Source organism: Poecile atricapillus, chromosome W (assembly GCF_030490865.1).
Source record: "Poecile atricapillus isolate bPoeAtr1 chromosome W, bPoeAtr1.hap1, whole genome shotgun sequence".
Taxonomy (NCBI): Eukaryota; Metazoa; Chordata; class Aves; order Passeriformes; family Paridae; genus Poecile; species Poecile atricapillus.
In genome coordinates, this window is record NC_081288.1 from 54,013,937 (window position 1) to 54,029,062 (window position 15,126).

At 36.5% G+C, this 15,126-nt stretch overlaps 1 protein-coding gene across 2 annotated transcripts in view; it reads left to right on the forward strand.

Moving 5' to 3' along the window:
- Nucleotides 1–15,126, forward strand: part of LOC131591391 (cadherin-like and PC-esterase domain-containing protein 1) — a 148,168-nt gene that overhangs the window by 116,848 nt on the left and 16,194 nt on the right. For both annotated transcript variants that reach the window (XM_058862020.1, XM_058862019.1), the window contains 2 exons: nt 5,484–5,601; nt 12,075–12,211. In XM_058862020.1, coding sequence (XP_058718003.1) covers nt 5,484–5,601; nt 12,075–12,211 — 255 coding nt within the window. The remainder of the gene's footprint in view (nt 1–5,483; nt 5,602–12,074; nt 12,212–15,126) is intronic.

Below are 15,126 nucleotides of genomic sequence, written 5' to 3' on the forward strand. Positions count from 1 at the left end.
GTAGGAAAAGGATAAAATGGAATTGAAAACTGATGCAGCTTTTAAAGTCTCCAGGTCAACATTACAATATCTCTTTTTAAATTGAAAAAAACAATAGAACATGAACAGCAAAATGCCTCTTTTTGTCTGATATTCCTTGTTCCTGTTTTATCTTCCTTTTTAAGGAGGAGGAAATACTAAATTCTTTTAATTCCTCTTCTTTCTTGCTTTGTGTACTTTGTTTATAAAGCATACAAGCTGGAAATCGTCACTGTTTTTGCTTGGGAAAAGCTTCATGAGGAAAACATGTTCACTAAGAAAGCACTTGAAAAAGTCATGCAGATCTTAACTACAAATACTGAAAAAAAAAACCAAAAACACCTCTGTAATTATAATTAGGTACATTTTGAAACATTTTCCAGAATTTAAGCTTATAATATTCTGTTCTTAATGGAGTTGGAGTTGGATTTCACTTTCAGTTGTCTTAGTTCAGCTAATTCTTCTGGATCTCTGAGCTGTTCAGAATGATGATTCACAAGACATTGCTAGATTAAGAGTCATGCTTTTTAGGTCTCGTGTATATTTTTGTTCTGTGGCTCACAAATGCAGCACTTTGAACTGCTTGGGAACAGGAAGGCAGATAGGGTCTAACTGATATCATGCATATAGAATGGAATTGAATCAAAATCCTTCATAGATTAAAAGGGTTTTTATTCCCCATGCACATAAAGGATACTAAACTAGTGGTATGAAACTTGCAATATTTTCTTGAAGCAGTTTCATAGCTTTCTGTGAAGTTAGCTTTCTGAGTGCAAAGGAAGACACTGCATCTGCTGTAGTGTCAGGATGAAATTTAATTGTCCACATAAACAGTAAGTGCTTTAAGTTTGTGGGGAGGCATCTACTGGGATTTTAAAAATTTCTTTAGCAGCTAATAAAGGTACTCTGTAGTTATGACAATCTTCAGTCAATGGTTAAAGCGTGACATTATTTTCTAAGAAATTTTATATGCAGAAATTTGTGATTGAGAAAAATCATGCAATTTAGGGTATGCTTCTATTCTTAAGAAACGGTAATATTAATTAATTATAATTAATTAGCTACATGAATAGCACAATTAAGAGTTTAAAGGCAATTTAGATTGCTGGCTCTGCTTTATCCGCACACCAAACTGTTCTCTGATGCCCTGACAACATGAGCAGTATGTCAGCTTTTTGTACCATTCCCGACCTCCTACTGGTGTCTGAGCACTGCATTTTCCCACCCAGGAGTGCCCAGAGTCCTTTTCTAAGGTGGTTTTTATGACCCCTACTAGATTTGTGTGGAACTGGAAATCTCATAGTCTTTTAATGTGTTATTTGTTACAGTTTTTGGGGTCATTGGGGAACTATTATCCCATATTTGCAGATTGAACTCACTAGGTTCCTTAAAAAATAATATGATGATATAAAATACAAATGATAAAATATAAATGATATAAAATACAGTTTATTTGCTATAAAACAGTTCTCATTAATCCTGTTCTCTGTTTAATGACTTTGTGTGTCTTTTGATGTAGACAGTGTCTTTATCTATGTCTTAGACAGTGCTTGAAGGCGAATAATAGTCATTGTTTTCCATCTGACAGCAGTAGCAAACTGAAATTTCTTGGGAGAATGCCTGTCCTTATGCAGGTCTCTAGACTTTGCACACACGTAAGTTTCAGTTCAATCTAGTCAGTTTGGGTGTTGAACTGAACTGGACTGAAGCTCTGGATCTTTAGAGGTTCATCTCTTACTGAATAATGTAACAGAGGAACAGAGGGAGACAGCTGAATAGAGGTCAATATGCCAACTGTTCATTTATTCCTGCCATATTAAGAAAGTTGATAAGAGAGGAGCTCATTAATCTGCTCACAATTTATTGCCTAGCAATAAGATTTCACTATTTAATGAGCTCACTCTCTGACTAATTTTTTTAGAAGTCCTTCCATAGCATCATTTTAATCACTTTTCATGCAGCTTTAGTTATGTGTAAAACAGTAGAGAAAGATGGAGTAAAGAGACATGAAAGGATTTAATGAAAAACTCGGGTCAGCTTAAATAGAATCAGATCAAATAAAGTTCAGTCAGTGAGCCTACAAAGACCAACAGAAAAGTGTTCTAAATTAGCTGTTTCACATGAAGCTTTATTCTGTCACATCTAAAGTGCAGTCAAAAGGAGAAAGACAGCCCTGGCAGCACCATGAGAGGAGGCAGGGCTGCAGTGCCTGGCGGAGGTGGCTGGGTGACCTGCCAGGTTGACGGCCAATGCTGGCCAAGAGACTGCAGGGTCAGAGCTGACAGGTTGAGGGGTCTCACACCTTCTTTACCAAGAGCACTTCGTGGGGTTTATCTCATCCACTAGTTCTCAGCCATGCATGGTTTCTAGATGTTGAAAAGACAGGATTTTGGACATATATTGTATGCAACACTAAAATGAATTCCTGTGATCTTAGTTATATTTCTCTTGTTATTTAGTTTAAAACACTCTGATACATTGATCTTTTATTTAACTGGCAGAGGTAGGCTTCAGTGATTTGGGCTGGGTATGATTTCAGAAATGAGTACTGTTTTTCTGCATTGAGCTCACCACTCCCATTGATTGTTAGGAGTTTTCATATAAATGCAAGAAGGACTTCTACTGAGTAGCTGACTGTAGTGCCTGTATACAGGAATCCTGGGTGGGAGTTAATAAAGCATTCAATTCATTAACATAAGTCTACTTCCACCAAAAAGTATGGTTTTAGACCCAGCTGTGAATGAACAGAGTTGGATTATTCCATAAAAATACTGAAAATCCTTCCTTTCTATTTAAAAATGCCTTCTTGAGTTGATAGGTAGCAGCAGGTGTAGATGTTAAAAGTAACTTTGTTTTAGTTATGGTGCTCTATCACTGCTGGAGCACCAGCTGTTAAAATGAACATAGATGGACATTTTTTCCCTGTTGGTGTGACTTCTCCCAGGAAAGTCAAGGGCTTCTTACCTTCTATCCTTTTGATGCAGTTTCAGAGTAATCATTTCTCATTAAGGTGGAGGTGGTGAAAAAGTTACAACAAAAATTAAAAATCCATTAATAGTTCAGTTAGATTCCTTAATTCCTTTCTGCAATGATCTTCACTGTACAACATTCATCCCATGGCATCAGATGCACGAGTGTGGGTCAGCTTTATAATGCTTTGTTCATCTCTCTCTGTCTCCACCTGTGAAATTTTAAAACTGGTTATGATTTGTTTTTAATACTATTTATATGTGTCTGAGCAAAACTATGTATGTATATGCATATGCATAAGTGTATAATTGAGAAGAAATATAGTGTGGTTATTGAAAGGTGAACTAACAAACAAAATTCTTATTAAACTAGGCACCCAGACTATAAATAAATGAAATACCATGAACTAATAGCTCCAGTTATTTTGAAGATAATAATTGAGAAAACTCAGTAAAGTAACAGGCTTGAAAATCTGTTTGATCTCTTAAAGACTAAAACATTATGAAGAAGTGGGTTCACTATAGTGTGATCTGAAAGAGACAAAGAAATTGTAATTTCACATAGTAGATGGACTCCAGAAATGTTATTCTCTAAGTATCAGCTGATGTTGATTAAAAACTATGTAGATGTACAGAAGAAAGCTTTATTCCTTTTTTATTTGCTACTGTCCAGAAAATATTCAATTAAGATAAAAGAAAGTTTACTAGGCAAAAGCAACACCAATCTTATAGTCAATCCTAAATGTGCACTAAAGTATGTAATGTAAGGGAATTTTTCTTTTGATTCTAATCCAGAAATTACAAGGGCCTTTTTATGTCTCCCTTCTAAAAATGAAGGTTTGCAGGAAGAACAGACACAGCAATAACTATCATTTAAGTTTCCATGTCTGGCTCTCATCTTTGTCATGAGTGATTTTTTGTAAACATACTTAAGATCACAAGATGTTTTATCTTTGGACAAGGCAAGAAGGATGTCAACACATCACCTGAAGAAGACAATAAAAAATTTGCTTGCATTTAGAAAAACCTTCAGTGTGCCATACATTTATGGAGCTGCAGTAAATCTATAGTTGCCACAGGTGTATTTTGCATATTATATTAAATATGTTAATGATGGTAAAGTATTGGTCTCCTACAAAGGTAAAAATGAAATAAGTAAGTCTTGTTCAGGGATTCACAATCTCTCATGACAGGACAGCTTAGATGTGAATTACAAATTAAATGCAAGTAGTGTCCTTTACTTTGAAAATACAACAAAGTCAAAAGGAATCAGTTACGTAGTTTCCTGCATGTTGGTTGTAATTAGCAAAAAAACAGCCACACGAAATTCTTATTAATGGTATTGCCCAAGAAATGTGATTAAAATAAAATTTTGTTTGCTTAAACACATACCCTGAGCAGAATGAACAAGAAAATGTCTTATTTTATGGCACTGTGTTGAGGGCAATGGCAGCATATTCAGGAATTTGGGGCTCTCTTGTGAAGTCCTGTGAAATTGTTTTACTGCAAGTTAGGAAATTTCTGATGTTAATATTAGTTGAAGTTATACTGTCAAATAGCTGTACAGTGTGTCCAGACCCAGAGACTCCAAAACACAGTTTAATACTAGAAGATACTGTGCCATTTATTTTGTCATAACAGCTTTCCCTAGTTAGAGAGATTAAGCAGAGAACAGGACAACCCACACAAAACCACTATTTTGTTGCTTATTTATGCACAGATATTACTGTAAGCCTTTGAAGTTACTGGGAAGATTTTTTAATTTTTTTTTTTTCACCACCATGGACTTTAATGAGATCATAATAATTGTGATACAGCTATTTCACTTTGCCTCTTGCATAATCAAGAACCAACAGTATTTACAAAATTCCAAGATGTGTTCGTATTGCTATCCATATCAATGGCACATATTCTACTGTCAGCACCTCGACTCAATTAGGAATAAATTGTCTTTTGCTCATTGGTGCAATTTAGGCACAGCATCCTAGGTGTAGCATAATTTCATGGCAACAGTAAATGATATTATATTAACAGTTGTGATATTAATTTTAGTACAGTTTTAGAAAATAGATTTTTTTTTTCCTTTAAGCACCTGTATCTCCTGAAGCTAATTTAGGGCATTTCATCACAGAAATGGATCCCATATGACTACAAATAGGCATATAAAATTCCTAAGGGCAAGTAGGTTGAGATTATACAATATGTAGAGACCACAGGATGTTACATGAAAGGTATGTATGTTTGCCTTAATAAATTTCCTTATATCTTTAGCAAATGTAGTATCTTGTATGTTTACTGTGGATTGGGAAAATTTATTGCAAAACCTTGGTCTGAATGGAAAAAGGATTCTAAATTCATATTAAATTATATATTGAAGAGCTAAGGCTAAAGTAATTGCAGAACCACCCCAAATAACTTTTTTACTCTTGAAGAGGATTTCAAGGCAGTGTGTATGGGCACAGTGCTGTCATTTTCACAGATTCTATTTTAATTTAGGACTGTGCTTCCAAAATTCGCCCAGAGGAGTCCTGTGGCTTGCAGCCTCTCTCTCATGAATACCTCTCAGCAATTTCACAGACAATGTTTAAGACCTGTGAAGCTGGAGACACAAAAGGTTTGTACTTTATTTCCATTGTTTTTTTCTGAAAATTAGCTCATGCAACTCATTAAAGAAAAACTAGAAACAATATTAACTCTTTGCTACAGACATGCACAAACCTGTGCACAATAAATTGAACCAATCACTTGTAACAGTTACTGATTTTTAAAATCAGGTTAATTTGTTTATGTGAGAATTTTTTGTTTGATAATTTTCTAGTCAGTGATCCACCACTGCATGTGTTATTGTCATGTAGTCTTTAAAAGTCATTGGAATATTCCATCAAAACCACTTAAAATAAAAATGCTTTATCCTAAATAAAAGGGATTATCTACTCAAAATAAAATTTACTTTAGAAAAAGAACACAATTGCATCCATTCAATACATTCCATCGATCCATTTGAATTTTATATTTCCACTGCTATGTTAGAAACACAAAACTAGTTTTTAATTTCACATATACCTTAAAACACAAGATGGACAAATCAAACATTATATGATAACCAATAAAATCAAGATGTGCCTTTGGTTTAGTGAGAATTCAGATTACAACAGATTTTGTCAAGCAGGTGCTCATGTGAAAGTCACAGTTGCATGAGGATTTCTTCAAGGTACTTTAACTACTCAGGTGTGTGGTCTTGTTCATATTTAAGTTGCTGTTCATGTTTAAGTTGCTGTATTAGACAGTAAATAATTTTGTTCCATTCTTTATTAGAGAAATGAAAAATAAACCAACAGTCCTCTGTGGTTTACTGACACAACTGTTTTCTTTATCTTGCCATAAACAGGAGCAGGCCCTCACAGCAGTAAATTTGCAGAAACTCGTTGAATAATCAATAAAAAGTTACAGGAATGTGGGAACTGCCTGAATGCATCACTTCTTGTGAAACAGAGGCAACCAGTAAATTTGTCTTATATGGAGGGAATACACAAAAGAGACACTGTTGTTCCTAGCAGCGTATTTTATTCACATAAGTTGTGTATTATCCTATGCAACAATATCAGGACATAAAGTTCAAAACCAGAAAGCCCAAACTAAATCCACTGAATCCTTCCTCAGGTAGACAATCTCATTCTCCTGATATACAACATACTCCTTTTGAATACTGAATCTAGCTAAGGGAGGCTGAATGTAGTATCTTTTACAACCTTATTGTGAATAATATACACAATTAAAGTCCAAAGAAAATTCAGGAGATGTATATTCAAAGGACAAGTATATTAAACAGGGAAGAATAAATTGTGCTTATAAAGTGAATATTGCCAACAGGTGTCTAATGAGCCTAGAGGAGGGGTTTGCAGTGTCTGGCAACAAGTGGCTGTATAGTGCATCTCACCTTCTAACTGGAATGGGAAAGTGTGGCTTTGTTTGGAAAATCCTTCCAAATTTGTAGCAGCCAAATGATGCACTGATCCTGGAAACAAAAAATGGCAAATGGCAAATTCCCTGCTAAAGGAGTAATATTTCTTAAATAAGTTAAATTTTCAGAGAAGCCAAGCAATGTCATTTCCCCTCAGAAGACAGCTCAAAAATTCTGCAGAAGTCAGTAGGTGTCATACACTGTCCTCAGACTTGTACAGAGGCTGAGGTGGAGCAGCAGAGATAAAGATATAACCTTACTTTTTCTGACATTAATGGTAAAATTTAGATAGCTGCTTTATAGTTCAGTGCAAGCAGGATTTCATGACTCCTTTCTAATCCTTTGATGTGGAGCAGAGACAGTAACTCAGGGTCCAACCAAAGACAGAAGTGACATCCTCCTCTCCTAGTCACCATGGCACTATTTTTAGAGGAAGCTCAACACCTTACCAAATATACACAATTTGCACAATTTCTCTCTCTGTCCCTTTTATAATCAATAAATGCAAAGTGGAATATACAACAGAGGAAGCTTCTTTCCTTCCTGTTTACATCATGGAATGAAATTATTTTTCTTCTACCAAAGAAATGTTTTCTTCTTTCCAAAGTTCTCTTTTGTTTCACATCCAGCTTGAACCAGACTATCATATCAAAATTAGCTCTTTGGCCAGTATTGTTGCATTACCAATAATACAAAAAGTCAGCAAACATTAACCGTGTGTTTGGCTTAGAGGGAAAGAGAGAGAACTGAAAGAGACCATGAGAACCCAACTTGTGCTAAATTCCTGCAGGTGAATCAGGTTACTGTGGTCTGTAGAAATGTGGTTTGTAGCAATAAGAAAATCTGGGGTGTAAGATACCAGAGATTCACTTCTAATTTTCTGTTGCTGTGACACATATATTTTAATTAAATCCCATTTTCCATTCTTCCTAGCACTGCATCCAGTTTAAAATAATTCTGTGTGATATCTCTCTGCATTCAATGTCTGTCTGGATTTGGCAGCAGAGACATAAATTGATGTCCAACAAAATGAATGTGTCCTTTGGTTACAAGGAGTAAATCTCAGTTTGGACATAAATCCATAGGCCTAAGGCTATTCTGTAGCAAATAATGTCCTTTTAAGAATAGTTTATACTTTTGTTTTTTCATAAATACAGCTAGAACAAAAAGAAAAATATTCCCGTATCCTATTCACAGAGAAAAAGCTTTTTAAAGATCTTAGGGTACCAAATAAACACCTAATACAGAAGTAAACTAGTGATCAATCAACAAATCAGCATCAGTGTAGGTTAAATATTTAGATTTTGAATTAGAAAGCTAGAATACTACTTTCTCTTTATATGGATGATTGTTTGGCACTATAGAAAAACCTTGATTTTAAATTTGAAAGCAAAATGTTTGATTATGACTATGACAATGTAAAAGTATAAATAAAAATAGAAGAGACTGAAAGAAAAAGCAAAGCTATCAAATGAAGTGTACGGCCGTTATTGGTTAAAACTTCCAATTTTAGGCTAATATTTTTAAATGGAAAGTAAAAAATCCTAGCTAATTATTTTGAAAGTATATTTCTTTTCATGCCCTTTTATGAGAACAGTTTTAGGGAGTACTGGCAATGTTTAATCTCGTATCTTAAGCAGAAGATTTATGTATACAACTGATAACTAATGAGCCAAAAGTCCAGCTTTTGCTCTTCCTGTAGAAACCTCCTACTTACAGGTTTTCATATAAGTTAGATTGTGCCAATTTTTAATTTGTGAAGAAACTAACAGTGTGTCTCTCTTGCTCTCATTCACTTAAATGTTGGTAAACTTGCCCTTGTCTGGTAGAGCCAATGTTATTGCTTTTGCCTGAAGCACGACGAGATGCTGCCTGATCGAAATTGTGCTGAAAGCTGCAGTGTGTGCTGTTAACTTATATAAGTGAGGAAAGAGCAACTTCAAATTACTATATAATATAAGCCTAATTTCCAAACTAATATTAGCAATTTTTCACTGTTGTCTTCTTTTTGATGAGATTAATTTTATCTTTTAATACGATCCTGTTTTTGAAGGTTAAGAATGCATTGAGCAACTGGGAAATTGAAACAGGAAAAGTTCACAACAGTTGGATTTAAGTGCATAAATTTACATGCATCATTTAAAAAATCTATGCAAAAATAAAAATAAAAAATAAAACCAATAGAATTATTCTGTTAGTATTAAATGCTAGTGCTTCCTAAAAATATGAATTTATCTCCATATATCTGTGTTCTCAGATATTTTTTCATTTGCCAATAACCTTTTGCATATGCCAAAAATTGACCTATGTTTTTTTTAATATACCTAGGGAGCCATTAAACATAAACCAAAATATTTAAAAGAAGTTTTTCAAAAGTTACTTATCACTTTCTGTTGCCAAAGTTTAAACTTTTATTGATCAGATATTTTGGCTCCTCAATATTCATTTTATAGAGTTCTACTTTTCTAGTTTATTACCTTAAACCAAATCAGCTCATAAAAGTATAGGATGTTTAAAAGAAAATTCCATAAAATGAGGGATCTCATATGTTTTAGACTTTGCCAGAACTTTATATATTTGGGTTGAAAGAAAAATTGCAATATCAGGAAAAAAATACTGAGTTTTCATATAATTTTAAAAGATATGTCACTGCCTGAAACATCTCTCAGATCATTTATTAAGATCTCTACAGTAGTGGCAGGGTCTGAGTCCAGACTTTAAATCACCCAACCATTCTGTCCCTGCTCTATTACTCAAAAGGTACAAAGCAGGTGTTTCCATGGCACCTATTGCTGGGTTATCGGAGAACTAGCACTTTTCAGTCTCCTCATGAGACTGCTGTGAAGCTGGGAATGATCATTTAGTCATGGCTTGCAAAGTGGAAGCCAACAGCAGGATTCACAAGAGGTAATAGAAATCTTGGAGGGTAGAAGTATTCCTTGCCCCAGTGCTGGCCAGGCAACCACAGCTTGGAACAAGGGACCTCAACATCGAAGGAGGGTCAGCATGAGTAAGGGACTCACAACAGCATTGGGAGGCTACAGTAAAAGAAATTGTCTAAATGCAGCCTCTGGCATCCTGGCTGAGGAGAGTATTCATTTGGAAGAGAACTCCCTGCTCCAGAACCTGATAACTTCAGATAAAAATTCAATTTAACCCTTCGATAAAAATTCTACATAGGATCTCTCTTAGGGACCAGAGTTCAGATCTCTCTTTTCACGCAAAAATTACCAGGTTACAAGCATGCTATTTTCGTGTCTTAATGAATTTTGAACTTTAAAGTGGTCCTTAACTGAGTGGGGAATATTTCCCCTAATAGCTGCATGACTAGGATACAGAAAAATGCAAGTTTGAAACTCCTCTGAGCAAGAAGAGTGGGGTATCTCTATCTTCCTGCTTGTACCGTCCCACCATGGTCCTGAGTGTCCCTCCTTCCCTCCTTCCTCTGTCCATGCTGTGAACTTGCCCATCACAGCCTCCACGAGTCCCCACACCCACGCGAACAGGGGAAGCTGGGTTATGCTCACTGAATCACAGTGTGCTCAAGGCCACTGTCCAGGGGTTTGTTTAGGTTCAGTCTGCTATAATTTTCTCCATATCATCTACAAGTGCATCTGAGGGTGGTGCATGTTGAAATAGAGGCAGTTGTAAAGGGTACACAGAAACTGGTATCGCATGGTTGCGGCACTGTGGGATGTATTCATCGCTTAGATGAATATCCGTGCAGGCTCCCATATAAAAAAATTCTTGATGATTTTATTTGGAAGGACTTCTTTATCTGCTACGATGACTCACCCTGCTACTTACCAAAACATAGTCACTTGGACTTTTGCCTAAGTGCAAGCACAGGCTGCCTCCCTGGAAATTCCCTTGCTCCTGAGGTAGCAGCTGACTCTCCCAAGGCTGGGATTCTTCAGCGTTTCTAAACTCAGCCTCCCCCTCAGTCCCTGGCCAGGTGAAATGCCAATAGGCAGCCTTGGGTTTCTTTGCTGTGGCATCCCGCAGCAGCAATCCATCAGACACAGCTGGCTGCTGAGCTGCTGCCTTGGTAGTGGTGGTGGGCAGCCACTCTAAGGCCAGGTTTGATCTCCAAACATTTGACTTTGGGGCTGTTTTCTGGGCTGTGGTGAGAAACCCATCTGTGATAGAAAGGCACGATAGCATTGACACAAGGACCTTAGGCCTCTGCACTCTTCCTTGTGTAATGCCTTTAATAAGAGCAAAAGTAGGTTTTTTGGCAGTGGCATAGGTACTGGGAGATACTGTCAGCACTGTGTACTTATAAGAGCTGGAAAAAGTGTTTCTTTTGTTCATTTGAATACAAAGGCAACTCAAAAGTTTTCTGTCTTCCTTCAGAAATTAAATCTGTCAAGCCTCCAGTAAGATTTTGGAAAGGAATAGTTTTAGAAAACCAAAATAACAAAACCATTTAACCTTAGATAAAGGATTACTAAAACCCACTGATTTTTAGCAATGCCAGTTTTTGCTCCTAATCTTCAAAATCATTTTTGTAAATAATATCAGGCTCTAATAAATCACATCTGTTGTTTATTTGACCTTACTGTCATCTTCTGAAATGTATTTGTGTCATCTGGGACAGTTCTCTGAATTCTCACAAATTGAAAGAAAATTAGTGTTTTGGAAGGAAAGTCTTAATCTTCATTTTTATATCAATTTCTCTTAACCATACACCCAACCTTTAGGTGTTTTATTGTAGATGAGAATTAATCTTTAGACATGTCTGAATATGAATATTTTCTTTTTGCATTCAACCTCCTCACCCATTTTCTCTTTCTCATATCCCTTCTGTTGAGAAAGGACAAGCTGCTACAAGAAAGGCAACATGGACTGAGAAATGAACCCGCAAATGGCTGTCAAAATTGAGCATTTGTAGCTCTTTCAGAGAAAGGAAAAAACTCCCACCCTAGCTAAATGAAAAGGGCACAACACAGTGAAAGGAAATAGTCTCTTCAAAGGGTTGGAGGGCATTTAATTTAGGGGAAACTCCCTTATGAATTTTTTTTTATTCATACATGAGTAAAATACTCAAAAATATCTTGCTTCCTGTATAATAAAACTACTCAGAAGAATACTGAGAGGTGCTGATATTCATTGCTGTTTTTCAGGGCAATGGATTGTCCCTTGCCTCAGCTGTTCTGACAACAGGACCTGCGACTGGAGAGAAATAACTTGGCAGCCCCACGGCTGCCGATACTCCGTGCTGGCCAAGCCCGAGCTCCAGCGCTGCGTGGAGGGCAGAAGGGTATGTACCAGGCTTTGCATTTTAAATCATTCTCATTTATCTGGGTAAATGAGTCCTGGGTAAATAGTGTCCTGAAGTTTTAAAAATATTTTTAAGATTGACATGTGACAAAAATCCTTTTTTAACTAGAGAAGTATTTGGGTGAAAAGTTCACAGGGATGAAAACCAACCTTTGTCAGTAATTTACCCTTATATGCAGACACAGTTGACTGCTGCTGTTTCACAGAGGATCTTAGGTCACACCACTGGAGTTTCAAGACCTATGGTGTATGTGATTACCAGTCAGACCTGCAGTGAGCACACAAGGACACAAATGGAGGACGTAGTTGCATTTTTGTCACAGTTTTGTCTCACATGCAAGTTGGTTTTCTTCTGCTGCATACCTAATGCATGGCATTGCTTGTGCACACTAATCTTACCGAGTCTTCTTGCACATTCTTTTCTTTTAGTGAAGCTTCTAAAGTGGTTGCTTGGAAATACAAGGTCTCCTTAATAAGCATGCTATGACTGTAATACTGTTGAGAGAGAGCTCTGATCTGAGGCTCAGGTACAAGTACTTGAGGATACAAGTATCCAGAAAGTAAGTAATTAATTGTTATAAAGCTCTTTAAAGTGTATTGCCTAGGTAAGAATATAGTTACTAAAAGTGGCATTCTGATAAAATCTGAGAGCATTTCCATATAGACAAATACAAAAATAGTAGTGTTTCAATTAACATTTTCTCCTTAATTTCTGATAAATTTCTTGCCCTGCACAAAGTACTTTATTGCCATTTTGTTTTATTTCTCCCTGTGGTCTTCTCTGTTACTATACAGCTGCAGGTTACTCCTAGAATATTTTTCAAAAAAAATTCTTTTTATGACAAAGGCGAATATTAATTTGCTTCTCATGTACAAAACAAGCTCTTCTGGATCAACCACAGAAAAAAATATTCAAGAATTTGACTGCTTTGCTTTAGTTTTTAATTTCAATGGAAATCAGTCTGCTTTGACAAGCAGCCACCCTTTGGTCAGGCAACTGAAGGACAGCAGAGGAACAGTATGCCACTGTGGAAGTGGATTGCCAGGATATTGCTGAGAGCATTTGCTGACATTTACACATCCCAAATCTGACCACTCATATTCATGAGTGTCAAAAACAGGACAGAATTTCTAAAGGGTGTATTAAAACCAAGTAAATTAAATGAGTGTCTGTGAAGCTTAAATTCTTAATTCAAATTCCATAATGTTCTAACTGTCTGAGGTCACTGATCTATTATAATGTCAGATGACAGCCAGATCCTAAGTGAGTTACATTAACACCTTGAGAAAAATCTTTGTAACTAATAGCACTTGTTTCCCATTATGTGTCTTTTACGGAAGCCTCCTGACACTGTCTGATAACCTCTGCTGCTCTGTAGAAATCTGCTGAATTACCTCTGTAACCTTTGCACAGATGTATATTGAATTGGTTTATTCTTTTAAAGTCATCACTCCAAAGCATGTTCCCCTTTTGGTATATTTCTCCTATCTCTTTCTCTCAGATGTTATTTTTGTCGTAACTTTGTAGTGATTTTAATTTTGTCTGAAATTTTGCAATAGCATTTTTGCTTCTTTTACCAGATAAATAAATGTAGAGCCTGGATCAACTCCTTTTTGTCAATACATCTTAAGAATTAAGAGAGGCTTTATTCCTGCCCAAGTCAGATGAATAAACATAGTTCCCTTCTTAGCCAATAAGATCCCAATTCTGCCTTTGATAAGTCAAACTTTGGAATTACCTTACACTGCCCAAGAAATGTAGTAGAAAAATATTTTTTGTTTCATTTACTCACTGAAAAAGATTTTTGTCTGTGTTATATAGGTTTAAGCAAAATGGACTTTTTATAAATGAGCTATTGAGTAGTAGGAAGATATAATTCTTGTGAACAAATACATGTTTATTTTAAAAGAGATTTTCATAGCCATCTGTAAATATTTATATATTCTCAATTGTGATTTTAGTTTTGATTTATTATATACTTTGTCTCTAAGTACTAAAGAGATCACTGACATCATAAACTGAAGATATCATAGTTTCCATAATAAAATAAGCAGAAGGTTTCAATGATGGAAACAAAAGCAGATGTCAAAAAAAAGCATGAGTGCCAAACAAAAGGGCAAAAAGTCTTCAACCCAAGTGAGGACACTGAAATGATCTGGAATGCTGTTTGATTTACATTGTTGTTTGCTTAAGTTAGCTAAGAACAACAGATCTCATTCATTTGTCCACTCAAAATGGCCTCAACTAACCCATGTGCCTCTTTATTCAGAGGTTTTGAATATTCAGCTTGTGTAACTTTGGTCTCTGGAGTTCAAAATCCCTTACACAGGACATCTTTGTTGTTGGCATGGACAGAGGAATTGAGTGCACCCTCAGCAAGTTTGCAGACAACACCAAGCTGTGTGGTGCAGTTGACTTGCTGAAGAGAAGGGATGCCATCCAGAGGGACCTTGACAGGCTCGAGAGGTGGGCCTCTGTGAACCTCATGAAGCTGAACAAGGCCAAGTGCAAGGTCCTGCACCTGTGTCAGGGGAATCCAAATCACAAATACAGGCTGGGCAGAGAATGGACTGAAAGCAGCCCTGGGAGAAGGACTTGGGGGTGTTTGTGGACAAAAAATTCAACATGACCCAGCAGTGTGCATTCACAGCATAGAAAGCCAACCATACCCTAGGCTGCCTCAGAAGCACTGTGAGCAGCAGGCTGAAGGAAGTCCTTTTCTCCCTCTGCTCTGCTGAGACCCTGCCTGGAGTACTGTGTTCCACTTGGGGTCCTCAACAAAAGGAAGAATGCTGACTGTTGGAATGAGTCCAGAGGAGGGACTCACGCATGAGTGGATCACTGGGCTGGGACACCTCTCCTATGAAGACAGGATCTGACAGAGTTAGGGCTTT